This window comes from Balearica regulorum, chromosome 1, assembly GCF_011004875.1.
Source record: "Balearica regulorum gibbericeps isolate bBalReg1 chromosome 1, bBalReg1.pri, whole genome shotgun sequence".
Taxonomy (NCBI): Eukaryota; Metazoa; Chordata; class Aves; order Gruiformes; family Gruidae; genus Balearica; species Balearica regulorum.
In genome coordinates, this window is record NC_046184.1 from 201679201 (window position 1) to 201700588 (window position 21388).

General features: G+C 38.3%; 1 protein-coding gene across 1 annotated transcript in view; it reads left to right on the forward strand.

Moving 5' to 3' along the window:
* GUCY1A2 (guanylate cyclase 1 soluble subunit alpha 2) overlaps positions 1-21005 on the forward strand; it is a 180249-nt gene extending 159244 nt beyond the window's left edge. The window contains exon 8 of the mRNA XM_075742300.1: positions 1808-21005. Coding sequence (XP_075598415.1) covers positions 1808-2015 — 208 coding nt within the window. The 3' untranslated portion in view covers positions 2016-21005. The remainder of the gene's footprint in view (positions 1-1807) is intronic.
* Positions 21006-21388: the final 383 nt, after the last annotated feature.

Here is a 21388-nt window from a genome sequence, read left to right on the forward strand (position 1 = left end):
TAATTATTATCTTGCACTTTTTTTCTATGAGAAAAATAGTGTGAAATAGCAACTAAACTCAGCCCTGAACTGAATCAAAGAATATATATATATTTTACAGTTTCAGACTGTCATTACAATTAGATAATGTGAGGCTCTTAGAACGAAACCATTGATTTTTAGCTAGATGCTCACCAGATGCTCCATAGTGAGTAGTCATTTTGGGTAAGAATGACTGCAGCGAAAGCTTACAGATTTAGCTCAGAAAGTTCTAAGAGTTCAGTTGTTGCTTGCAGAAATATAGTTTGGGAAACAGGAAAGAGTTATTTCAGTGTATTAAGCCTGTAGTTTTAAAACGCAAAGTATTTACCTTTAGCATATCAGAGATGAAAAGAGAGGCTTCTCTATAGAAGCCTCTGCAAACTCTCATACAGTTTAGAAAAGATTACAGTATTTTGATCATAAAATTGACAGTCTGGAAAATAGATTATGACATTCAAACCACATGCTGAACAAAGACCACCACAGAAGTTCAAAGGCAAAAACATTGTTTGATTTATAACCAACTGATTATTTAAAAGCTGGGAAGAAAATGCCTTTATATTTCAATGAGCTCACACAGACTGTCTCAGCGAAAACCCATGAAAAATACTCAGTAAAGGAAGTGCCATTACATGTGCTGAAAATCCTGGAAAATTCTCCTGGCAATAGGATTCATTCATTCATTTACTTCCCAGAAACCAGCTTTAGAGACATTAAATAAACAACCTATTACAAAATTCACTGAAGCTAATAAAGTTCTTCCCACTGATGTTTTTGAACTTCATATAAGACTGATTGAGAGAAAGAATAAATATCTTGAGAGAGGAAAAGATAAAGACTACTTTCATATATCCAGCTGTGCTCCGAATTTACCATTACCTCAAAACTGGTCTTTTCAGTGCTGCAAGGGACTGAGTACCCCTAACTTTATTTACTGGAAACAAAAAGAAAATGTGTAGAGTTGTTTTCTTTATTTTACAAGTCCAATTAATTTCAGGAGAGATACTTGATAAAGAGGCGCTAAACTTTCAGATGTAGCCAGACAGAGATTTCTCCATTATGGAGGAAGATGAAAAATGGCAAAGTATAGTCAGGTCTGTGATCTTGTACCACTTGTGTGGGCATGCCTGGAGGATGGCTTCATGGCTCCCGTGAACCTGGATCCCTTTTTGACTCCAACCAGGTGGCCAGAAACCCATGGGTACATTTGACAAATAATGTTAGATTTTATTTTGCTTTTTGTTGAATCTGAATTTGCTGTATTTGAACTTAATTTATGAAATACAATACTACTGAGCATGAGAAGGGCACAAACTGACCACCCTGCTTCTAACCTGTGAGAGCTCCCAAGCACTGTCACCTTCATACCTACTTTCCAGGAGGAGATCTGGTGGTGGTCATCACTCTTGAAATGTTCATTTCTGCACAAGTGGCCAGACTGGAGTGTTTTAAGTGAGCCAAATGATACATTACAGATAATAATAATTTTGAGTTTGGTTCCCGTTCTGATACATGACTTTCTGAGTGCTGACACTGATTTTCAGAGAATGTGTTTATTTGGGCCGTCTCCTCAGTTGATCGTAGTCAGCAGAGCTCCTTGAAGTTGATGATGCTAAGTTAATATATATCAGCTACGGATCCTAGCTTAGGATTTTTGTAGATGTTACATAATACTTTTAATTCGTTTTTTATTTGGGACCACATAGGATAAATGTCTTCCAAAAATATGTTTCTGGACTGTGTTTTACAGTTTTTTATATCCCTCTGTTTTGGTTTTTTTTCCTAGGCTTTTGAAAAAGGAAGAAAATTTTATTTTTATCCCACGTTCCCGTGAAGAGCTTCCAGAAAACTTTCCAAAGGAAATTCCTGGGATCTGTTACTTCCTCGAGGTCAGAAGTGGTCAGAAGCCGCCAAAACCCTCCATCACATCTGCCAGAGTGAGAAAGGTTTCTTACAACATTGGCACCATGTTCCTCCGGGAGACTAGCCTATGAGGCCTGCTGCAGATCAAAGACTCGTCAAAAAAGCACAAGCCCAGAACTGGGTCATGACAGGGGAGTTGGAGGCTCTTTCTATTTCACTGTCTTGTTCTGAACAAGCAGTAAAAGCTCCATGTAATGTCAGGCAATAATCATTTTAAAAGGTGGGTGAATGCTGTCAGTAAACAAAGTGGAGATAGGGAAAAAAAAATTAAACAACGTACTTCCACTTCCAGAGGAATTTCTTTCATAAACTTCAGTCTGGCCCCTCTATGACAAACAAAACCAAACCAAACAAAAACACTCCCAACTCTAAAATTAGAGGTTGGTTTTGTTTTGTGCAGAAAGGATGATGGTTCTCTGTAGATTTGCACCAGCTAAGCAGAATTGAGAGTCAGTTCTGATTATGCATTCCTACATTTAATGTGTTCTTCAGTAAGGTAATGATGTTTTTTAACTTTATGAACAAACATTTCATACATATACTGTAGACCTGTTGTAACCTTCCTGGCAGGAGGAATTATAATTCAATACAAATATTGTAGGAATTTTACCTATTTTTATACATATTTCACTTTCTGGATAATTACATTCCACATACTGTAAGCTGAGTGAGCTTAGATAGCTTTTCAGAAGCTACTGTATATTTCATATGTTCTACCTATCAAACCTTGTTGTTATACAAGTGGGAAGAAAGTCATTTTTTGACTTTTTTGGCAACAAAAATATCAATATTTTACAGTAAAAAACACTTTGGTAAATCTCTTTACCTGATGTTTATGCTAAAGCTTTAGATGAGCATTGTCTTGCTTATATAAAATAATGTTCAGTATTTGTCCTACAGTGCCGTATGTCCAGTCTTTCCAGGACAAAGCAAACAAAGTGTAGAAGATCAATATGTTGACAAACATACAAGTTCTGTTCAGTGTGGCTTGTTTCCAACCAAATTATCAGCCAAACTGATTTTTGGTAGAAGTCCTGGACTTTTAAGAAAAATTTTATCTTGTGAAAACTTAATCTGAGGAATTCCAGCAGTCACTGGAAGGTCTCTGGATAATGGTTTTCCACATTTTTGTAATAGGAGTTGTGCTCCTACTCTAGTTGAATTATTGAAATTCCTATCTCTTATTAATGATGCTCATCTGAAAATTTCCTCTGTTGCTGGATTGGCTAAAGGTCCCCTGCTCTATCTAATGTAGACCAAAAAAAGACTGAAAAGGGGAAGGCAATACTTTCCCAGGTTTAATGCAAATGGCAGTTCAAGATTTAGATGAGTCCATGTCATTTTTTTTAAAAAAGGTCAGTTCTTTGCTGTTGAAAATCAACATAGCTGTATTGTCTTCAATGAATCCAATTGAAACAAGATGTGGATCTGTCCCCTAATAGGCATATTTTCAGGCATTGTTTATTTCTCAGGTTTTGCTTTTAAAAAATAATAGCAGTCAATTTTCCTCTGCAGATGTGCTTCCTTTAGGGTTGTACTGAAGTGGGCTGATGTTAGATCTTGCAGATTGTTAGTTAACACTTGTGCAGTGATTCCGAAGTGGCTTAGCTTTAGGTGGGACTGATCAAAGCTCACTGAAATCAAAGATCAGACTCTCAACAGCACTAGATGTGAGAAGCTCTGCATTTCTATAATCCAGACCAGAAATTAGAGTTTACTTAGGGATTTTGTAGTCATAACTTGAGGCACCTTTTGAAAATAAGTAAATAACTTTCACCACATGTCCAAATTATCCAGTTAGATCTTTCAGTGGAGGGAATGACAGTGCTGTATTTCTCCCCTTTGACTAGTCGCCCATGTTTGAGTGGGAACAAGTTAGTGTGGTGCTGCTAGCCTATGCTGAACATGTTTCAAGCTTCCTTTCCATGAAGCCTTCCTGGATGAAAAATCACTATCATCTTGAACATTTACAGACTTCAGCATGTAGAGGACATCTGAACTTACTATGCAGGTGTGGTTTTTTTCTTGCCTGAAGAGGGTAGATAGAATCATAGAATCATAGAATCATAGAATTGTTTTGGTTGGAAAAGACCTTAAAGATCATCAAGTCCAACTGTTAACCTAGCACTGCCAAGTCCAACCACTAAACCATGTTCCTAAGCACGATATCTACACGTCTTTTAAATCCCTCCGGGAATGGTGACTCAGCCACTTCCCTGGGCAGCCTGTTTTGGTGATTGACAGTCCTTTTGGTGAAGAATTTTTTCCTAACATACAGGAATTAGCAGAAACTTACATAAATGGACATTCCCTTGCTTTCTAGAGGAACACTGACGTTAAAGATTTCTTCTATTGATATTAGAGCATCCTTGAGATTGGAGGAGTTAATCTTTTATGTACCTTGATAAACAGCATCTGCAGCTCTACTCCCTATCTGAAAAAATGACTTAACAGAAACTGTTTGAGCTTGAGGTTGCAGAATTTCCATCTAAACTAGAAGTCTGAGAATTTTCTGCATAAGATGACAAGTTTTAGCCTATAGCCATTGGTTAGCACATAAACAGGATGTAGCATGCATTTTTTTTTTCCTGGGAACATCAGTAAGACATGCAAGAATCATAAATGGAAAAAAGTTCATGTTTCACCACTGGAAGGGGAACACCACTTCCTAGCTAATAAAGCTGTGGTTTTGATGTCATTACCTAGTTCCCTAGAGTGAAATTTTTTCAAATAACTATTGATAGATTGAGATTTCATTCTGACTCACTGGCACATCCTCACTGTTCAGTAGGTGCTGATGTCATAGTACCAGTCTCTTTGGCCAAATGCTTTTTCTCTTCTCACGACCCATAGTCCTCTGTGAAGAGAACAAACATGGAGGTTCAGACCAAAAGCTTGTAGCTCAATAACCTGTCTCTCACAGTTGCCAATAGGAAAAGTCTAGGTTAATTCTGTGGCTAATGTTGGTATATCTATAGAAACATTTTCATGAGAAGTGATGGATAAATGCTAATTCTGCTAGCAAATTGGAGAAGCAATCTGAAGAGTTTTGTATCGCCATCCTCATCCTCTCAAGTGACTGTTTATTCTATAAGGAAATTCATAATTGCAGAGATCAGTGCAAAAACTGAAAATTGGTGTCAGCATCACCATGGAGACAATGGCAGTGTTTGCAAATAAATCATCTAGCTCCCCAAATTGGAGTAGATTTACTGTATAAGAATGTACAGTCCCTGCTTTTTATAAGCTTGTGTAAAGGTAATGTGTCCAGAACTTCAGCACTGATGCTAAGTATTGTGTTATTTGTTTCTGTGTTTATGACAAAGGAAGTTAATAAAAATGTGTGGGCTCTCTAGGGACATTTTTCTATCTTAGTGAGAAAAGTGTAAAACACATTCTCAGCACTCTTTAACTTAGTAGTTGTATCTTCTGCCTTTAATAGTAGGTTGCAAGTTTATTTTGTTGGACACCTTTATGAAGTGAAATGAAATTTATTATCAAGGTTAATGCTGTGAAGTCAATTAGATGGTAGTCAGACTCAACATTTCTTCAACAAAACTTCCTTTTAGTGACAGGGAAAACTTTCTCATTTGCCTGGCATTGTCTTCATAAATAAAAAGGTTCTCAGAGATTTTACACCTTGGGATAATGAAGTGGAGAGGTTAGAGGCGCTGAAATGGATGCAGAAATAACATACTATAGTTGGAATTTTCTTCTAATATTTTTCTTGCTATAAAACAGATGATCTTTTGTTTCTCTAATTAAGAATTTACATGCCTGTGTTTCTTCACATAGCTGCAAGTAGCAACATCTGCTGTCTTGAGTTCCTGTACAAAACCATTCCTCTCTGAAAACAGAGAGGCAATCTACTGTATATTACCTGTACAGGGCAAAGGAAGGATGATGTGAAGACCCTAGCTGGGGTCATCAGTCTCTTTGCTGCAAACTTGTTCTGTGCAGTTTCCCTCTGCTCCAGGCTCAGAGAGACCAGAGACCATGGACTGACCACAGAGGCAGACCCAGTGGCCAGCTTCTTGTGCAAAATCATCAGGCCTAAGTAAACAGAGGCAGCAGTCATTCCCTCAGATCACTTTTTACAGATCTTGTGTCAGATTTTTCCATCTGCTTGAAGCTCCCTGTCATACAGTCTCTTCTGTGATGCAGTGCATAGAGTTCAGGAACTTAGAGTAAGAAGGAAATAGTGATGGCAGAGTGGTGGATAAATTTTGTTCTACATCACTCTGGTAATATCTGCCATTCAAAGACAAAAGCCACTGCACGGAAGAATTGCTGCTAAGCCAGGACTCTCAAACTGTGGTTTTCTTGCAGGATCCTGCAGAATATTTCTTTTTTAATTCCAAAGAACCAATAGTCATTAGCTGTGGTTGTGCTTTTGGCTTCACTGCTCATTCCCACATCCAGTTTCAGATCTGAGTCTGTTTTGAAAGGCATTTTGGAGCCTGGAAACATGCCTCTGCAAACAAAAAAACCAAAGCTTTTAAAACCTTGGAAATCTTCTATGGGAATTGCCTATTCTGAAGAAGAAATGCTTGCAGCTGAGTCATTAGCAGGTCCTACTGAGGTTCATGTGTGTGCATATGCCATTTTACAATGCTATCTCCTCCTGTGCTTACAGTGTTCCCTACTAAGCTCAGCAGAGGTATCAGATGTATAACCACCTTTTTTCTGTTTTCCATTAACATCCCTCTTCCATTTTTTTCTGTATAAATCAAGCAGGGCAGAACCATGGTATGTTGCATGCATTTGGAAGTATCATAGCACTGCACTGAGGCTTAAACTCTGCTAACTGATTTCACATTATATATTTCTTCCTCTGAATAGATCCTTCTCCCAGACGATTAAAAATGAAGGAAAAAAAAAATACCACCCAAAACTGCTGTGTTGAATTGCAAATGAGTATGAAAGCTGCATCAGTTGCTGGACAGCTTTCAGATTCTTCAGATGCTAATTACCTGTCCTAATGCAGTCTCAGAGCTTCTGGCTTCGTTTTTGAGTTCTGGTGATCTTTTGCAAAATTACACATGTGAAATATTGGAAATAGCAACATGCTTAAATTAGCAGCAAAACAAGAAGCATGAAAAAGCTTGTCAAACTCAGTAACAGTTGGTTCCCTTCCTTCAAGGTAATACATTATTCATAGCAATTTACTGGGACTGAGGGTGCCAGTGACAGTAGAGACTGTGGATGAATTGAAGATGCTGAGTGTGCACGAGACTCAACAGGCAGGACTTGATGGGCTCCTGCTACAGTTCATAATTCCATCTTCTTCATGCTGTTTCCTGCTCTTGGCCAGGCATCTGCTCTTCAAAAGACCTTCACTTTCCTTATGTTAGCACCCTCTTTGTGATATAGATAGTGAGTAATTCCTGTTATTGTTCTTATTAGCATCTGTTGTTGACGTGGCTGCTTATATCTAAGGAATAATTTAGATTGAAGGGCTGCTCTTACTCTTCTTTGCAGCAAAGACAAAACTGCTACAGTGACATGGCAGGCACTCACATCCTTAGAGAAGACCACAGTGCAAGTTGTCACTAGTGGATTTGGGTGGAGAAGTCAGTGCCTTAAAAGTCCATGGCATGTTTTTAACTTTCCCAAGCACTAAATTTATCCCTGCCGCTAGGAGTTACTCCTTAACAATGTTACTAATTTGCAATGCATGAGCAGCCTTACAACAAAAATCTGTAAACTGTTTAACCTCATATATATGATTGATCTTTTGTGGCTTGGCTATTAATCATGCATGAAAGCAAGCAAACCAGTGAAACTGGGGAATGTAGCAATTCAATCATAGGTGACGGATCATTCACCTCTGCAGATGCTTACTTGTTCCTGTGGCTTAGAAAGGCTGACCTCCAGTTATCTGCTGTCCAGGTTAGTATCGCAGTGTCACTATAGCAACAAATGGCCTCTGAAAAGCAGCATGAGGCATCTCAGTGTCTCCTTCCCTGTGGGCTGGGGTTCACATTAGAGATGCCAATACATCAAGTGATGCAAAGTGGCAATGTTGCTGGCAGCCTTAACAAAAGGATCAGTGGAGGCAGATGTTAAACCGGCTGTTTGCTCCTGGGATTTTAGTTTCCAAAGGCAGAGTGAGGCTGAACATGTTTTATTTCAGACTAAAAGAGAAGACACAGAATTTCAGAGAATCAAGTGTCTTCCATGCTTTATGGCTAGCAGTGAAAGGTCATCAGGAGGGACACGTTGGCTGCCTCGACTACAACAATGCTCGCTTCTGCATTCAGCTTTCTGGACCACTTCAGCTTTAGCATTGCGAGAATCAAGTTTCCTCTGAAGACTGGGGGACAGGTAAGTGCTTCAGGCACTTGTCCCCTCTGCTCTAGACACAGCATGAGGCTACCTAAATCCCTGAGTTTGCTTACCTTTCTCAGTGACCACAGATGGCAGACTTAGACTAGATACCTATTCTTTAAGATGGCCAAGATAAGTGAGATTGATCCCACTGAATTAAGCTCTTTCCAGCCCAAGTGCTGTGTCTTAAATCTTTTAGTTTGTGCTGCTTTTCAGAGTTTTGCATTGGCCAAAATAAATTGAATCAAACCATGTGGCAGAAGGATAGATAAGCATATTCCAGGATAAATAAAGGCTTGATACAGTAGCCATGGTGACTGTCAAGAACGGGGACTACTGCAGTTCTGGAAATCTCTTCCTTCTGATGTCTGAACCCTTTACATATGATAACAGCATTGCCAATCACAGCTCCTGGATGCTGTTAGGACTGTGATTTAGAAAAGCTTTTGAGTTTTTTGCTCCTAGCCCAATTATGCAAAACCTCTGTGCCATCTTCACCTGAACTATATGCCAGAATGCCCACATGAACCTTGTAAGTTATCCTGTACTAAGAATGGTAATAAAATATATAAATTCTCAAGACCAGAGAGATAGTTGCCAGGTTATCATTAACAAACATTTATTGCACTTTTGTGAATTCGTAGGCCCAAAATTAACTTTCCATTAGCAGAAAGTTTCACATTAAGCTAGTTGTTTTCTAGATAATTATTCCCTAGCAATACTGTCTAATGACAACTCTTGAAGCAATAAGTAAAGCCATGCTAATATATTCTGTGTAGATTCTTGTACAACACCTATCACGTTAACAAACAGCCTTTTAGCAGAACATAAAATGACAGAATAACACCCTGTCATGTATTGTTTGTCCTTCCATCCTCTTCCCCAGGGGAGAAGAGTATGTAGTGGAATCATGTGATTTTGTGAGGTGTTGTCTTTTTGATACTTTTCTAAAAATATTTGTTGCTACTTACTTAGATAAGGAAGAGCAAAATCAGAACTGTAGACCAGGATTAGAAAAGAGTTTTCATTGCAAACAGATTATTTTAAAGACTGTCCACTGAGTAAGACTGGCCTCCCATCCTTGAAAAAAGAGTGCTAGTAATATATATACGATATACGCGGGAATGACAAATATGAGCAATAAAACAGGCAGGTATATATAAAATGGGTAACTTCTGCTTTATACACAACAGTAAATAGATGCTAAAACTGATTAATACCCAGAGAGGAGGAATGCTGTCTAATCCATTTTGGCATTTGTTTATTACCAGTATACCTCTAAGGTATTATTTTTTCCCTTCCCTAATGAGACTGGAACATACTGTTGAATCAATATCAGAGTTTCTGAGCTTATTGTGGGAGAACATGGTTAGGAATAAATAACTATCAAGGAGAGGGTTTTTTTTAAAAAGTGAGCCATTGCTTGGGAGAACAGATCATATGGAAAAGATAAGAGAGATGTGAACATGCATATTTATTTTAAAAGATACTATGGCATTTCTGATTTGTTCAAATAATTCTGAAATTGTACACATAAAGCACAGCTGCCTGGTTCAGGTTATTTGCATTTACTAAGGAGAAGGTAAAATTTTCAGTCACATAAGGGACATACTCCTCAATCTCATTTTCTCTGTTTAAACACAACCTCTTTCTGAAGGTTAAACCTAACTTTGCTGAATGATCCTGAGGTTCTGAATGCCTAAATAAGTTTTTGAAATGTGGCTTGAAAATCCATATCCTTTTTGTTCCTTTGAAATGTTGTTTAGAATAATGTATGAAAGCAAATTCTAAATATCCAACTAGCAGCAAAGGTGCATTTTCCCAGTGCTAACATGTGCTGGATGATGAAATATGGAATTGTTTCTAATGTATGCAGTTTTTTAATACCTTTTTTCAAGGTGATGCTCCCAGATGTGTTGCTGTGAGTGTATGAATGCTCTGGTCTTTAGTGGGGCTGAGCTCATTACCCACCTTTATAATGTACTACGCAGCCAACTCCATCCAATTTAGCTCATCTACTGAGGAAGTGTCAAGCTGAGTCTGAGATTTACTTTCTCATTACATCTCTAAGTCAAATCCCACATGCTTGCCAGTATTTAATTGTGCATTCCTCTCCGGAAACTTCTCACAGGTCCTGCAAAGTGTATAGGTAAGAAGCCAACAGAAAGAAAGCGTCTGAAGAAAGTAAAGTTTGTGTGTGGGAGAGAGCTGCTGTGCATAGATGTGCTGCTGATTCTCAGCTTTTGTGTATTTGGAAGTTGGATGACCCAGGAAGTGTTCTGGGTATTGATGCGAAATACAAGAAAGTGCTGTACATAATGTCATGAACTCTCAAGGCATTAGGATGAGTTTTAGAGTCCATCATCCTTAAAGTTTTAGTGGAATTGCATGAGAAGTGCACTACTTTTGGAGAAGGGAAGGTTGTTCTGTATTTTAAGTTAGAGTTGAATCTCTAGTTGCAGAGAAAAATTGTAGGGGAAAAAAGAAAGTCTAAAAATTCTAAATGCAAAATGCAAAGAATGTCCCTGTATCATTTGACTTTTCTGGAGGTAGAACTCAGAATTCCTCTATGACTTTTGATACTGAATGCAAAACTAGATGTGAAACATTAGAAGTGGGGTACTTTGACAACTGGTAGAAATTTGGAGGTGACGGTAAGAATGCCTTTTATAAAGTATGTAGGGATACGGTACTTAAACGTTAACACTTTAAAAAAGTGGAAGATCTTCTGCTTTGTAAGTAAATATTGTTTAGAAATGCCTAAACTGAAAGAAAGCTTGGAAAACTGTTGTATCATAACAAGATACAAAGTCTATGACAGAACCTACAGTTCACACCATTCCTTCAGAAACAGTCCTACACGTGGAGTTTTCAAGAGCACGTTCAACCAACAGTTGTTTATAGTTCATTTCAAAGAGAGCAGCATTTCACCAAAAACGTTCTGCAAAAATGCCAAGCATATCATGTTAGGAAAGGCCTAGATTTAACTTGGTTTAGAGTGTCTTAAGAGATACACTGCACCCTAAAGTGAGGCTTTAAATGTGCTTCCTAACATGTCAGCGTTGTGCCTTCTACTGAAGTTTAAAGCCCAGTCTAGACAAAATTCCCATCCCAATACATGACATTTATATTGCCTTGCTACAAAATTAGCAGTTCACTAAGTTGCAGCCATCAATGTCTTTGATGCTGGAATATTGCTTGTTATTCTTATGTGTCACTCTGCCCGACTTGCACTGGGACCCATTATGCTCTAGAGCACCAAGGGGTTTGGCAGTTGCTGTAAGAGTGAAATTCCGCTAACAAAAATTTAGGTATTTACAAATTGTGACTGGTCTGAACTAGTGAAGTCAGCTCCCTCTACCGTCAGTGCGGACATCCTGGCATCTCAAAGAATGATCATTCCTGGTTAAAGTGTTTAGGATGAGATAAATCACTGCCTCTCTCCCCAGTGACTACAGTGTGGAGGTGGAGGACTAGTTCAGGTTAGCTGTAGGTGAGATGAATTCCACTGCTGCTAAGAATGGGAGGATGTAATAGGATAGAACAACAAATATACATGGAGATAAACACATCAGGGACAGGGGCCAGGCTGCAACCAGGGATTCAAAGGGTTGTGGTGGTAAAATTATTAATATGTAAGATTTGAGAGGTCTGGCAAAGAGGCTTATCCTAACTAAGAGAACATTCCGTTTGACTAAAAGCTGACAGTCTGTGATTGTTTTCAACTCCCTACTTCTGAGTTAAGATAATACTTGTTGTGCCACTCATGTAGGCTCCACCAAGAGCCATTTCTCCATGTTGTCATGTTCTTTACTGCCTGATTCCTTCTTAGAATAGTGGTAGTTAGCACCCTCCTACTTAGGGAGTCCTTCCCTCCCAGAGGTGGATACCTGGTTTTGTTAACATTGACATGATCGTTTTTCCTCACCTCTTTCTTTTTTCTGAAACGGTATATGGGTTGGTCTCTGAAGTCACTTGGGAAAGAACAGGGGAGCAGAGGGGAGAGGCTGGCCAAATGTACTCTCACTACTATCAGAGTCACTAAAACTTCTTTCTGACCTGTCCTAAATTGTACTTGCCTTATTACTCACTTGGAGTCCCCAGATTCTCCGACAGGGTCTTGGGTCAGACTGGGAACCAGAGGCAAGTAGGAAGGACCAGGGCTGCCACTCTGTTGTTCTGCTCCCATACTTCTCTCTTCTGTTTGCTCTTACCATTCTGATCCTTAGACATCTGTGGCCATTTCCACACAGTCCTGGTTAGGGAGGCCGTGGGAAAGTTCTTCTTGTGAAAAAGCAATAGTATGCAGCCCTCCACACTGTGAACTGTCACTCTCTCCAGAGAAAAGGAATTAGAAATGGTATTGTCTTCAAGAGCTGAGAAAACTTGCAGATTTTCCATGTACAGTAAACAGTTTCTATAATTACCAGGAAAACAAAACAGAGAGACAAAGTTGTGCAGCAGGGCCATCCCGTCTCATACACACTGCTATGATAATGAAATCCAAACCCCACGGAATTGCAGGCACATTATTCTCACTTGCTTTAAAGGTCAGCTAAGAAGCTAATTTATCAAACGGGCTCATAGCTGTGAGACAATGTAACACTAGTCTTTTCTTCCAACAAATTGCAGTTGTCAGAGAAACTGGATTAGTAGCTCATGGAGCTAAAAATAGACATTATGCGCTTGCCAGAGAAGGATGAATTCGGCAACAGAGGTGAAAGTATATCAAAATATCATAATATCTGGAGAAAAAGCAACAAAAGAATGCTCAACTCAAACCAAGTTACCCATAAAAAAACATTAAAAATAATCTGAATCACCACCTGGAAGAATGACAGGGTTTAGTCCTGCTTCTGTTTTATTCACCTTCCAGATCCACCTTGTGGTTGCTGCTTTATCAGCTGAATCAGTTTGGCCACAGTCCTTTCAAAGTCACATACCTCAAGTTAGGCAGTGAAAGTCATTATGTTAAAGCCATTATTTTAATATTCCAAAAGAAGAGAAGAAGAGTCTTTGGCTTAACATTTTTATCTTCTTTGGGGTGGGGGGGAGGGGGGAGGTGTGAGAGAGAATTCATCACTAAACTTATTCAACTGAAAAATAAAAACTAAACTCCCAAAGCCCAAATCTAGTAAGAAAGCAACAGTGAAAGTAACTGTCCAAACCTCAGCATATCTTTAATAAAAAATGGATAATTATTTTTCATTACATCAAACATTTGCACTTGAAAGAATTCTCTTTTATGCTGTGATTTTGCAAATTTGTATCACTACTTGCTTGGACTTAAAAAAACCCAAACCACTTCTTTATTCTTCATTCTTCTTCAATTATTTGTTTTCCATAGCAGAGAAATTCTACCATACTGCATATGAACTTGAATGAGCAGCATCTACTGCAGATAGGGACCTTCAGCCTGTCTGGTCAAGGTAAAAAGTTCTGCAAGGTACAGGCTGGGTCTCAGCTGAAGACAGGGCTGGCAGTAGCTGTGTGCAGTTTGTAATATGACTTAATTCTTTTTACTTTTAGATTCAGAAGCAGACCTATGTATAGCTCAGGAATAATCTTCACCACTTTAGAAATTCTTTCTGTAGTATGTGTCTTTTCTACACACCTTTTATAAAATCTCTGCATTTCAGAACTGAGGTATTGACAAGTGTAGGGTATAAATGATAACTTACGTCAGAGAATCAAATCACTGAAAAATATTTGTAAAATATTTATGCTCATTGTCGTCTAGCTATAAGCTACAGTCCTTTTTGCAAATTCTGTTCTTGCAGAAGCCTTTGGTCATCATTGTAAAAGACGTCAAGAGTAATCTTGATTTTGGGATTTAATTAGCATGAATACCATTTATCTGGCATTCACTGTGTACCATTATTACTGCAGTGTTAAGATTCAGTTGTGAAATAGAAATGTCGAGATAAGCAGCACGAGCAGTTATCTGCCTTGCATATCCTACACATTATGCACACATTTCATGGCATACTTTGCATTTTATAGAACATAATATGACTGGTTAAATATGTAGAAAAATAGGAATAAAAAATACAAAATATGTGGACACTGCTATCTTGAGATATTATGGATATATTATCACCTTACTCTTGGGATTGCTCTGAACCAAATTATGCATCTTTGGCATCCATCCTTGCTTTGGTGAGAGGCATAGTCATCATCGTCCCTTTAGTTAAAACTCAGTTATATTAGAGCCCAGAGATTAATAACACAGGAATTTTTCAGCCAAGTATTGTAAGAGAACTAATACTGGTTTTTTTCTGAATATAGTGGGGTCCACTCTAGGACTGACTTTACATCCCTTCTTGATTTGATTTTCACCTTTCCCAGTTCACTAAAATTCTGCAGTTCCTCTTTGTAGGATTCCACAGTGTTTTGAAGAGGCTGTGTGTAGTCTGGTTGTGCAATCCACTGGTGCAACACACAAATGTGAAGCTGTTTCAGACCACTGTCCTGGAGAGTCCAGACAATGTTTCACAGCCACAAATAATCCCCTTAATCTCTTTGCCACTTCGCTCTGCCCCTGTGGCCAACTTGAGAGAAGGAACTGAATGCTACTGAAAATCTTCTGGAGGTTTATATTTGTTTCAGTGGGATAAATTCATGATTAGGAGAAACTTTTGCAAAACAAGCTAGTGTTATTGGCATGAACTTCACAGCCTGAGCCCATCAAGTCATAGTTCAGTCTCTTCCCAAAGCCTTTGAGAACAAATTGAACTTTGCATGCAATATCTTGCCTAGAATAACTGATAAGAATTTTCCAGTTGTCTGTCACCGTGATCCTGACTTTCCCATCTAATGGAAAACCCATGAAATTCATGAAACCGTGAATGGAAAATCTCATACTCATGATACTTGTTTAAACCTTTCTTCCAGGAGCCTGCTGCAATTTTGAAATTGGTGATTTAACTGGCAATTTGTTCAGGCTCATCTTCATTTCCTCTGCAGGTAACTCCAGAGGATGATTAATCTCTGATGCCTTAGAGTTGTATCTTTCAACTTTTCCCTTTCATTTCAGTGTTGCCAAAGTAAAATCTGAGGGCTAATTCCTGTCCAAGATGGTCACAAACAGGTCCGATAACAGGGCCAGACCTATGTGAAGGTGAGATGTAGGTATGAGTAAAAAGCTTGGATCGTTGTAGGAAGATGGAGGCCTGAGTTCATGATGCTCAGTTTTAGGAGTGGGAATTTTCAGTAAGAGTTACGAGCCACATATCAGTGGTCGGTCATTTACTGAGAGCGGAACAAAGGGAAGGAGCAGGTCAGTGCAGTGCAGTTTGATGAATGGTGAGAACTGCTGTTTGTCTTGTTTCAAATTTCTCTGTTTTGCAAGCTGGATAAAAATATTTGGTACTCCTAAAATGCAAAGATTGACCACCTCGAAGCCTGCACTCCTGTGGAAGTAGACCAGTCTCCCCTGGGTGCAAATGCTTTTTGTTTAATTCAGTAATACTGCTTTAGTGTGTCCTACAAAGCTGCTCTGAAGAGACTTGCACTTCAATTGTACAAGCATTCTGCACTAAGTAACAGGATTACAACTTTGCACTATCAACAAAGGATGCTTAGCATTAAAATAACATTAGATGTCATTAAGTAACACTAGAGCTCTGTCAGGGTTTAGACCAGTGTGATGTTTGTGAACTGAAACAGTTTGTATAAAATTTCTTACAGTTACAAGAATAATCTAATTAATGACAGTATTTGCATTTTAGTAATGTGCAGAGGAGGTAAGGTGGTGTCCCTAGACATTTCTGTCAACTTAATGGTTAAGAGATTAATTTTAGTACTATGTAAATCTGAACATTATTTTAAAACATCAGCCTGCAATCTACTGGGAAGGGATGTGGCAGGTTAGAGTTTTACTGTGAGCTAGCATGGACAGAAAAGCTCAGCAAAGCATATAAGCCAAGATCTTCCCACACTGAGAATAAAGGAGTAATTGCAAAATTGAGTCTGGTTACTTCTAGCTGTTCAGCAAACGAATCCACCTGCCAACAGAAGCAGAGTCCATACAAACTATCACATGCTGCATTTCAGTTTTTCAATTGGGATTCATTTGGCAGTCTTAGTGGTCTGGAAGTTACAGTAAGTACCTCTGTTGAAAATTACTATTTCAGTTATGATTGCTTCCCCAAACTAACTGATTTTATTACTAACCAAAGACTTATCTACTTGAAAACAAACAGTAAAGTTTGGTTCTGTCATTTATGTCTTTGACTGCAAGCAGTTGAAGTGCATAACATATGTACTAACCAGGCCTGTGTTGTGTCATTGAGCAAGAGTTATTCAAGGCTGCAGCACCAGTATAACAGCAGAATTCCGCGTTAATCCCTCTGCAGGAACATGAGTCTATGTAATAAATTGATGTGCCATATGTGTAGGCCATGGGAAAATTGTGTGTGCAGTGAACTACATATGGTCTTAAAAGCTTTAACATTTGTACTGCTCTTCCTATAACAGAATGTATATCTTGAGAGCTGTGACCCTATGAGCTTCTGAAAAAAACAAAAATCTAAAGTTTATTCTTCTTGTTTTAAAATCACTGTTTTGTGAGTTACTGTTTACACAGGCCTCCGTACAGCAAGGGGTCTTTCTCCATGTGTTGCTGGGAAATGGAGAAGCAGATGCTATCTGTAAATCTTGCAGGCTAGAGAGATCAGTGAACGCCTTTCCTGAATCTCCTCCTGATAAGCCGCTGCTTTTTTCTAGCAAATGCAAACAGTGCCAATAGCCTGGGCCTTCTTTAGAAGAAACAAATGTTAAATGGCCTTGTTCTGTTCAGTTTCTATTGATACTTCTCAATTTTCTCTTTCTGCGTCCTTTTGAGTAGGCTTTGCTGATATGAATCTTGCAAAGTGTAACTGAGGGCACTTTGCCTTTTTTACCCTTCCTTTTTCCAAAGCTACTGAAGGCCTCAAACAAGAAGAAGAAACTTTACAAAACTCCTGCAGGCATGTTGTTAACAGATAGCAGAAGGGTAAAACAGCCTTCTAAGAGTACTCGAAATTACCTTTTAATGGCATGCCTGCACTGTGTTGTGATTTCACATCTTGCTTTCATAGTGTGACCTGCTATAATGGTGTTTGTTACAATGAGGTCCTTTTAGTTTGTCCTAAAAAATGTCACTTGTTTGTCACCATATTAGAAACATAAGGTACACTCTATAAGAAAAGCAATATACAATATACTATACATCTTCTATTTCAATGCCTCTAGTTTTAGGCTAGTATTCATATAAATGATTATAATCAAAATACAGGTTTTATTGTTCTTCACAGGACCAAGCAAAGAAGTTTTGCCTTGTCTAAATACTAACAGTTGTCTAAATACTAATAGAAACATTTCTATTCAACAAACACTCTTTTCTCATGCTTCTAGTTAGCTTGTGGTGGGCTCCATCCTACTCTGACTCCCCATTAATGCATTTGAAAGGTAAAAGTAAGGAGCTATTTTAGTGCATGACCTTTACGCAGTACCTGATTCATAAAGATAAATAGAGCCAAGATATCATTTATGAGTTATTAGTAATCAGCAAAACAACAAAAACCCTTAGAAGTTCATCTGAGTAAGTTCTGAAGATCTTGCATTGCTTACTCAGTTTCTCAGTTTCTGGAGTCATTACATCAGACAGATTTGATGAAGCCTTTGCCATGGACACTGGCCTTCATCAAAGATTGTTCTAATTTCTGCTTCCCATTTTATCTGGAAGTTTACTGTAAGGGAGAAATTATCTGGATTAAAAAAAAAACCACCACCAAACATACAGGTTTCCTTCAAGTCAGTTCTCACCTTATTTGACCTAGTCCTTTGGTAGGTAGCTCACGTTAATTAATTTGTGTCGTATTAATAACACAATAGCCAGAAAAATTGTTTCCCCAGAGAAACCCAATGGAAGAACATTTTGTTCCTAAGTGTGACCAGGTTACCTCTCTTACATATTTCAGAACTAAGTCACTGAAAAGGTGATCAAAGAAGACAGAATATTAAGACAAATCCAGAAATTTTACATACAAGAAATGTATGTACTTAGTTAAAGAAATGGTATAATAGGGAAGTTAGTTTTATTTTTTTCCTTGTTAAACTTTGCTGATACACATAACAGTTGCTCATAAAATACTTGTTTCTTCCCCCACATACTCTCGTTTGAAGTCAATAGAGCTTCAAATAAAAAAAAGTTACATTGTCACAAATGTAGCTAATTCACTGGGTTTCATTGACGGAGCTTGGTTTCCTAAGCACTGCAATGAGATGGTGAGAAAAGTACCAGTTCAGTTTCACTGCCAGGTGCTCAAGATACCATCCAGACTGTATTTATTATTAGTCTCTCATCCTTTAAAATAGCAAAAAAAAAAAAAATAGTTTAAGTCTGTGTTTTTGCATTATTTGAGATCTCGTATGTCGAGACTGCATCTGGTAGTATGTTGCAAACTTGCTTTCCCATGCTACCACATGAAAGCGTAGCTGCGTCATCACTTTTGTGATACCGTTTTCTGTCTGTTTGGAAATTTTTGACATCTCTTCAACCATGTCCATAGCTCCAATTGGGCTGCCTGATGTCTGGAGATCTCGGGCCACACTAAGCATGTGCAGAACAGTTCTGTATCTCAAGTGAGGAGAGTTTTGTATGGACTTGTTGGGTTTACTGCTAGGAGCACACCAACTTTGCAAGTCCACTGGACTCACCTCACGCTGTAGAGTTAGTTGACGTGTGTAGTCACAACACATGTTGACACGTTGGTCAGCTAGTGCAGACACACGGTCATGCATTTCAGTCTGGCAAATACTAAGGAAAACCATGGAAATTGCAGCATTTGGAATTTCAGATGTTGGCAGGAGTACGTGATTGGTACCACCAACTCTCTGTTGTTTCACGAAAACTATCTGGAACAATAAGAAAGGAAGAAAAAAAAAAAAGTGAGGGGATTGTGAGGTAGAGCTCATTTGTTAACTTCATGTTCTCTTAAAACTCCTTCTTTGCCATTGCCACATGTGGAGCGAACACCATTCAAATACAGTGGTCAACACTGATCATCCATGCCATAGGAGTCACACCTGAGTTTCCATTGGTAAATTTGATACTGACTAGCTAGAATACTGCCACAGGGCAGGACGTGACTGTCCTTTTTAATAACCATTTTTAAAAGATTCATTGCTGAAATGGTCAATACCCAAATACTCTGTTGGGACTTGGCAAGTAGGGTTCACTTTCCAGCAAGTTTTTCTGGTAGGAACTTTGAATGTTACTGTGAATCAGGACTGATCTGTGGCAGTTCTAAACCTTCACAAAGAAAGCAGATTATTACAGCACAGTCAAAACCTTGGTCAGTACTGCCATGCCAGAAACATGGTGTTCTGAATAATTGCAGACTTCCTACCTCCTGATAGTCCTTGCAAAAGCAAAACCCTATGACTCCTCTTATGGCTAATAGGAGTCTTTGTTTGGGCTACTAGTCTGCAAAGAGCCTTGAAACCATATCCCACACTCCTTGCTGTAGAAAACCATCAGTGGTCTGATTCTGCAAGTATTATATTTGATGGGTAACACTCAGTCTGTAAACAGAATCATAGTCGGGCACGTCGATGTGTAACGCGTTCCATGTAGGAAGATGACAGCACTTTCCCCTGACCTGCATTTGGATTTAAAGCTTAGTTACATGGGCCGTTCAGGCCACGGTCCTGCGTGTGCTCGGGTGAACCAGTGACGTAAAGGACACAGGGGCCTCGTGCAAAGTGTGCTTTGGCCAGGCCTTCTGCAAACGTTGTGAGCAAGGGTGGTGGGACTGTGGCCATACCTCATCGGGTGGTCGTAGATGGGAGTTGCACACCCAGTATCTAATGCAGCATTTCAGATATGTAAGGACTTATTTTTCCATACATTCCTCCATATTTTATGAATCAGGTCTGTGATCAATGTTTTGAACAATTTGTTTGCTGCGGTTTCATGGGGTTACTATCTCTTTGGTTTGCAATGTAAATAATATTGTACATCTGCTATTTTATGATACAAATGCCATGTGAATTGCTTATTTTTAAAATGTTATAGCTCTGTTACCGTTTATTTACAGTGCCATCTTACAGTATTGGTTTAATATACAATGTATCTATATGGCATGAATTAAATTGCTTATATTTTACAATGTCAAATATTTTATTTTTGTTTTCTAAAATGACTACATTTCATCCTATGCAGTTTCATAAATGTTTCTTAAGTGGCTCATTATGTCTGGAAATATTGCTTCCTCTCCAGTAGTGCAGGCATAAGAACCAGTATTCCTGATCAAAATCATCAGATATATCATCTAGCAATTTCAGATTAGAAATATATGTAGAAATATGTAAGCATTTATAGTTAATCAGCACATCTACTGTATCTTCCTTGCTTTTCATGTAATGATATATTTTAATCATTTTGTATATTTTTTATTTGTATTTATTTGTGAGTCATACGCAGTGTAAATAACATGTTTCATTATGCAAGATTTCTAGGTATTCAAGATTACAAAAAAGGTAAATTTGTATATGAAAAGAAGTTGACAGTAGATTGGAATGACATAAAATAAAGTGGTGATGACTATGTTCTATTTATACTGTTCATTTCCAAATTGTCTGTTAATGAAAAAACATTTCATTTGCCCTTTAATGTCCAACCAGTTATTTACAGTATATTTACATAAATAAATCATGCAAAAGTCATTAAAAGTCATGATGAATCATTGAAATTTTCTCTTTTTTTCTGTTGACAGCTTACCTATGGATAGTAGAATTAAAATGTACTAAACCCCAATTCAGTAGAAACAGTCCAAAAAGTCAATGAAGATATTTGTAGAAAAGAACCTCTTTTCTCTCCTAGCTCTGAAACCTCACCTTACACCACAAATCCGAGTGTATTGTTAAACACTGAACTAGTAAAATATAACGAAATATCAGATTCTTAAATACACATCGTGTATATCCCTTGATGTGTAAGCTTTGGTTTTCATGGACATTGCCGTGTAAAAACCTTACTAAAGCCTTTGCTTTTGACTGAACTTTTGGAGTTTTGAGACATAGCTGCTTAAGAAATTTAACAGATAGTTGGAAAGAAAATGTCTGTTTT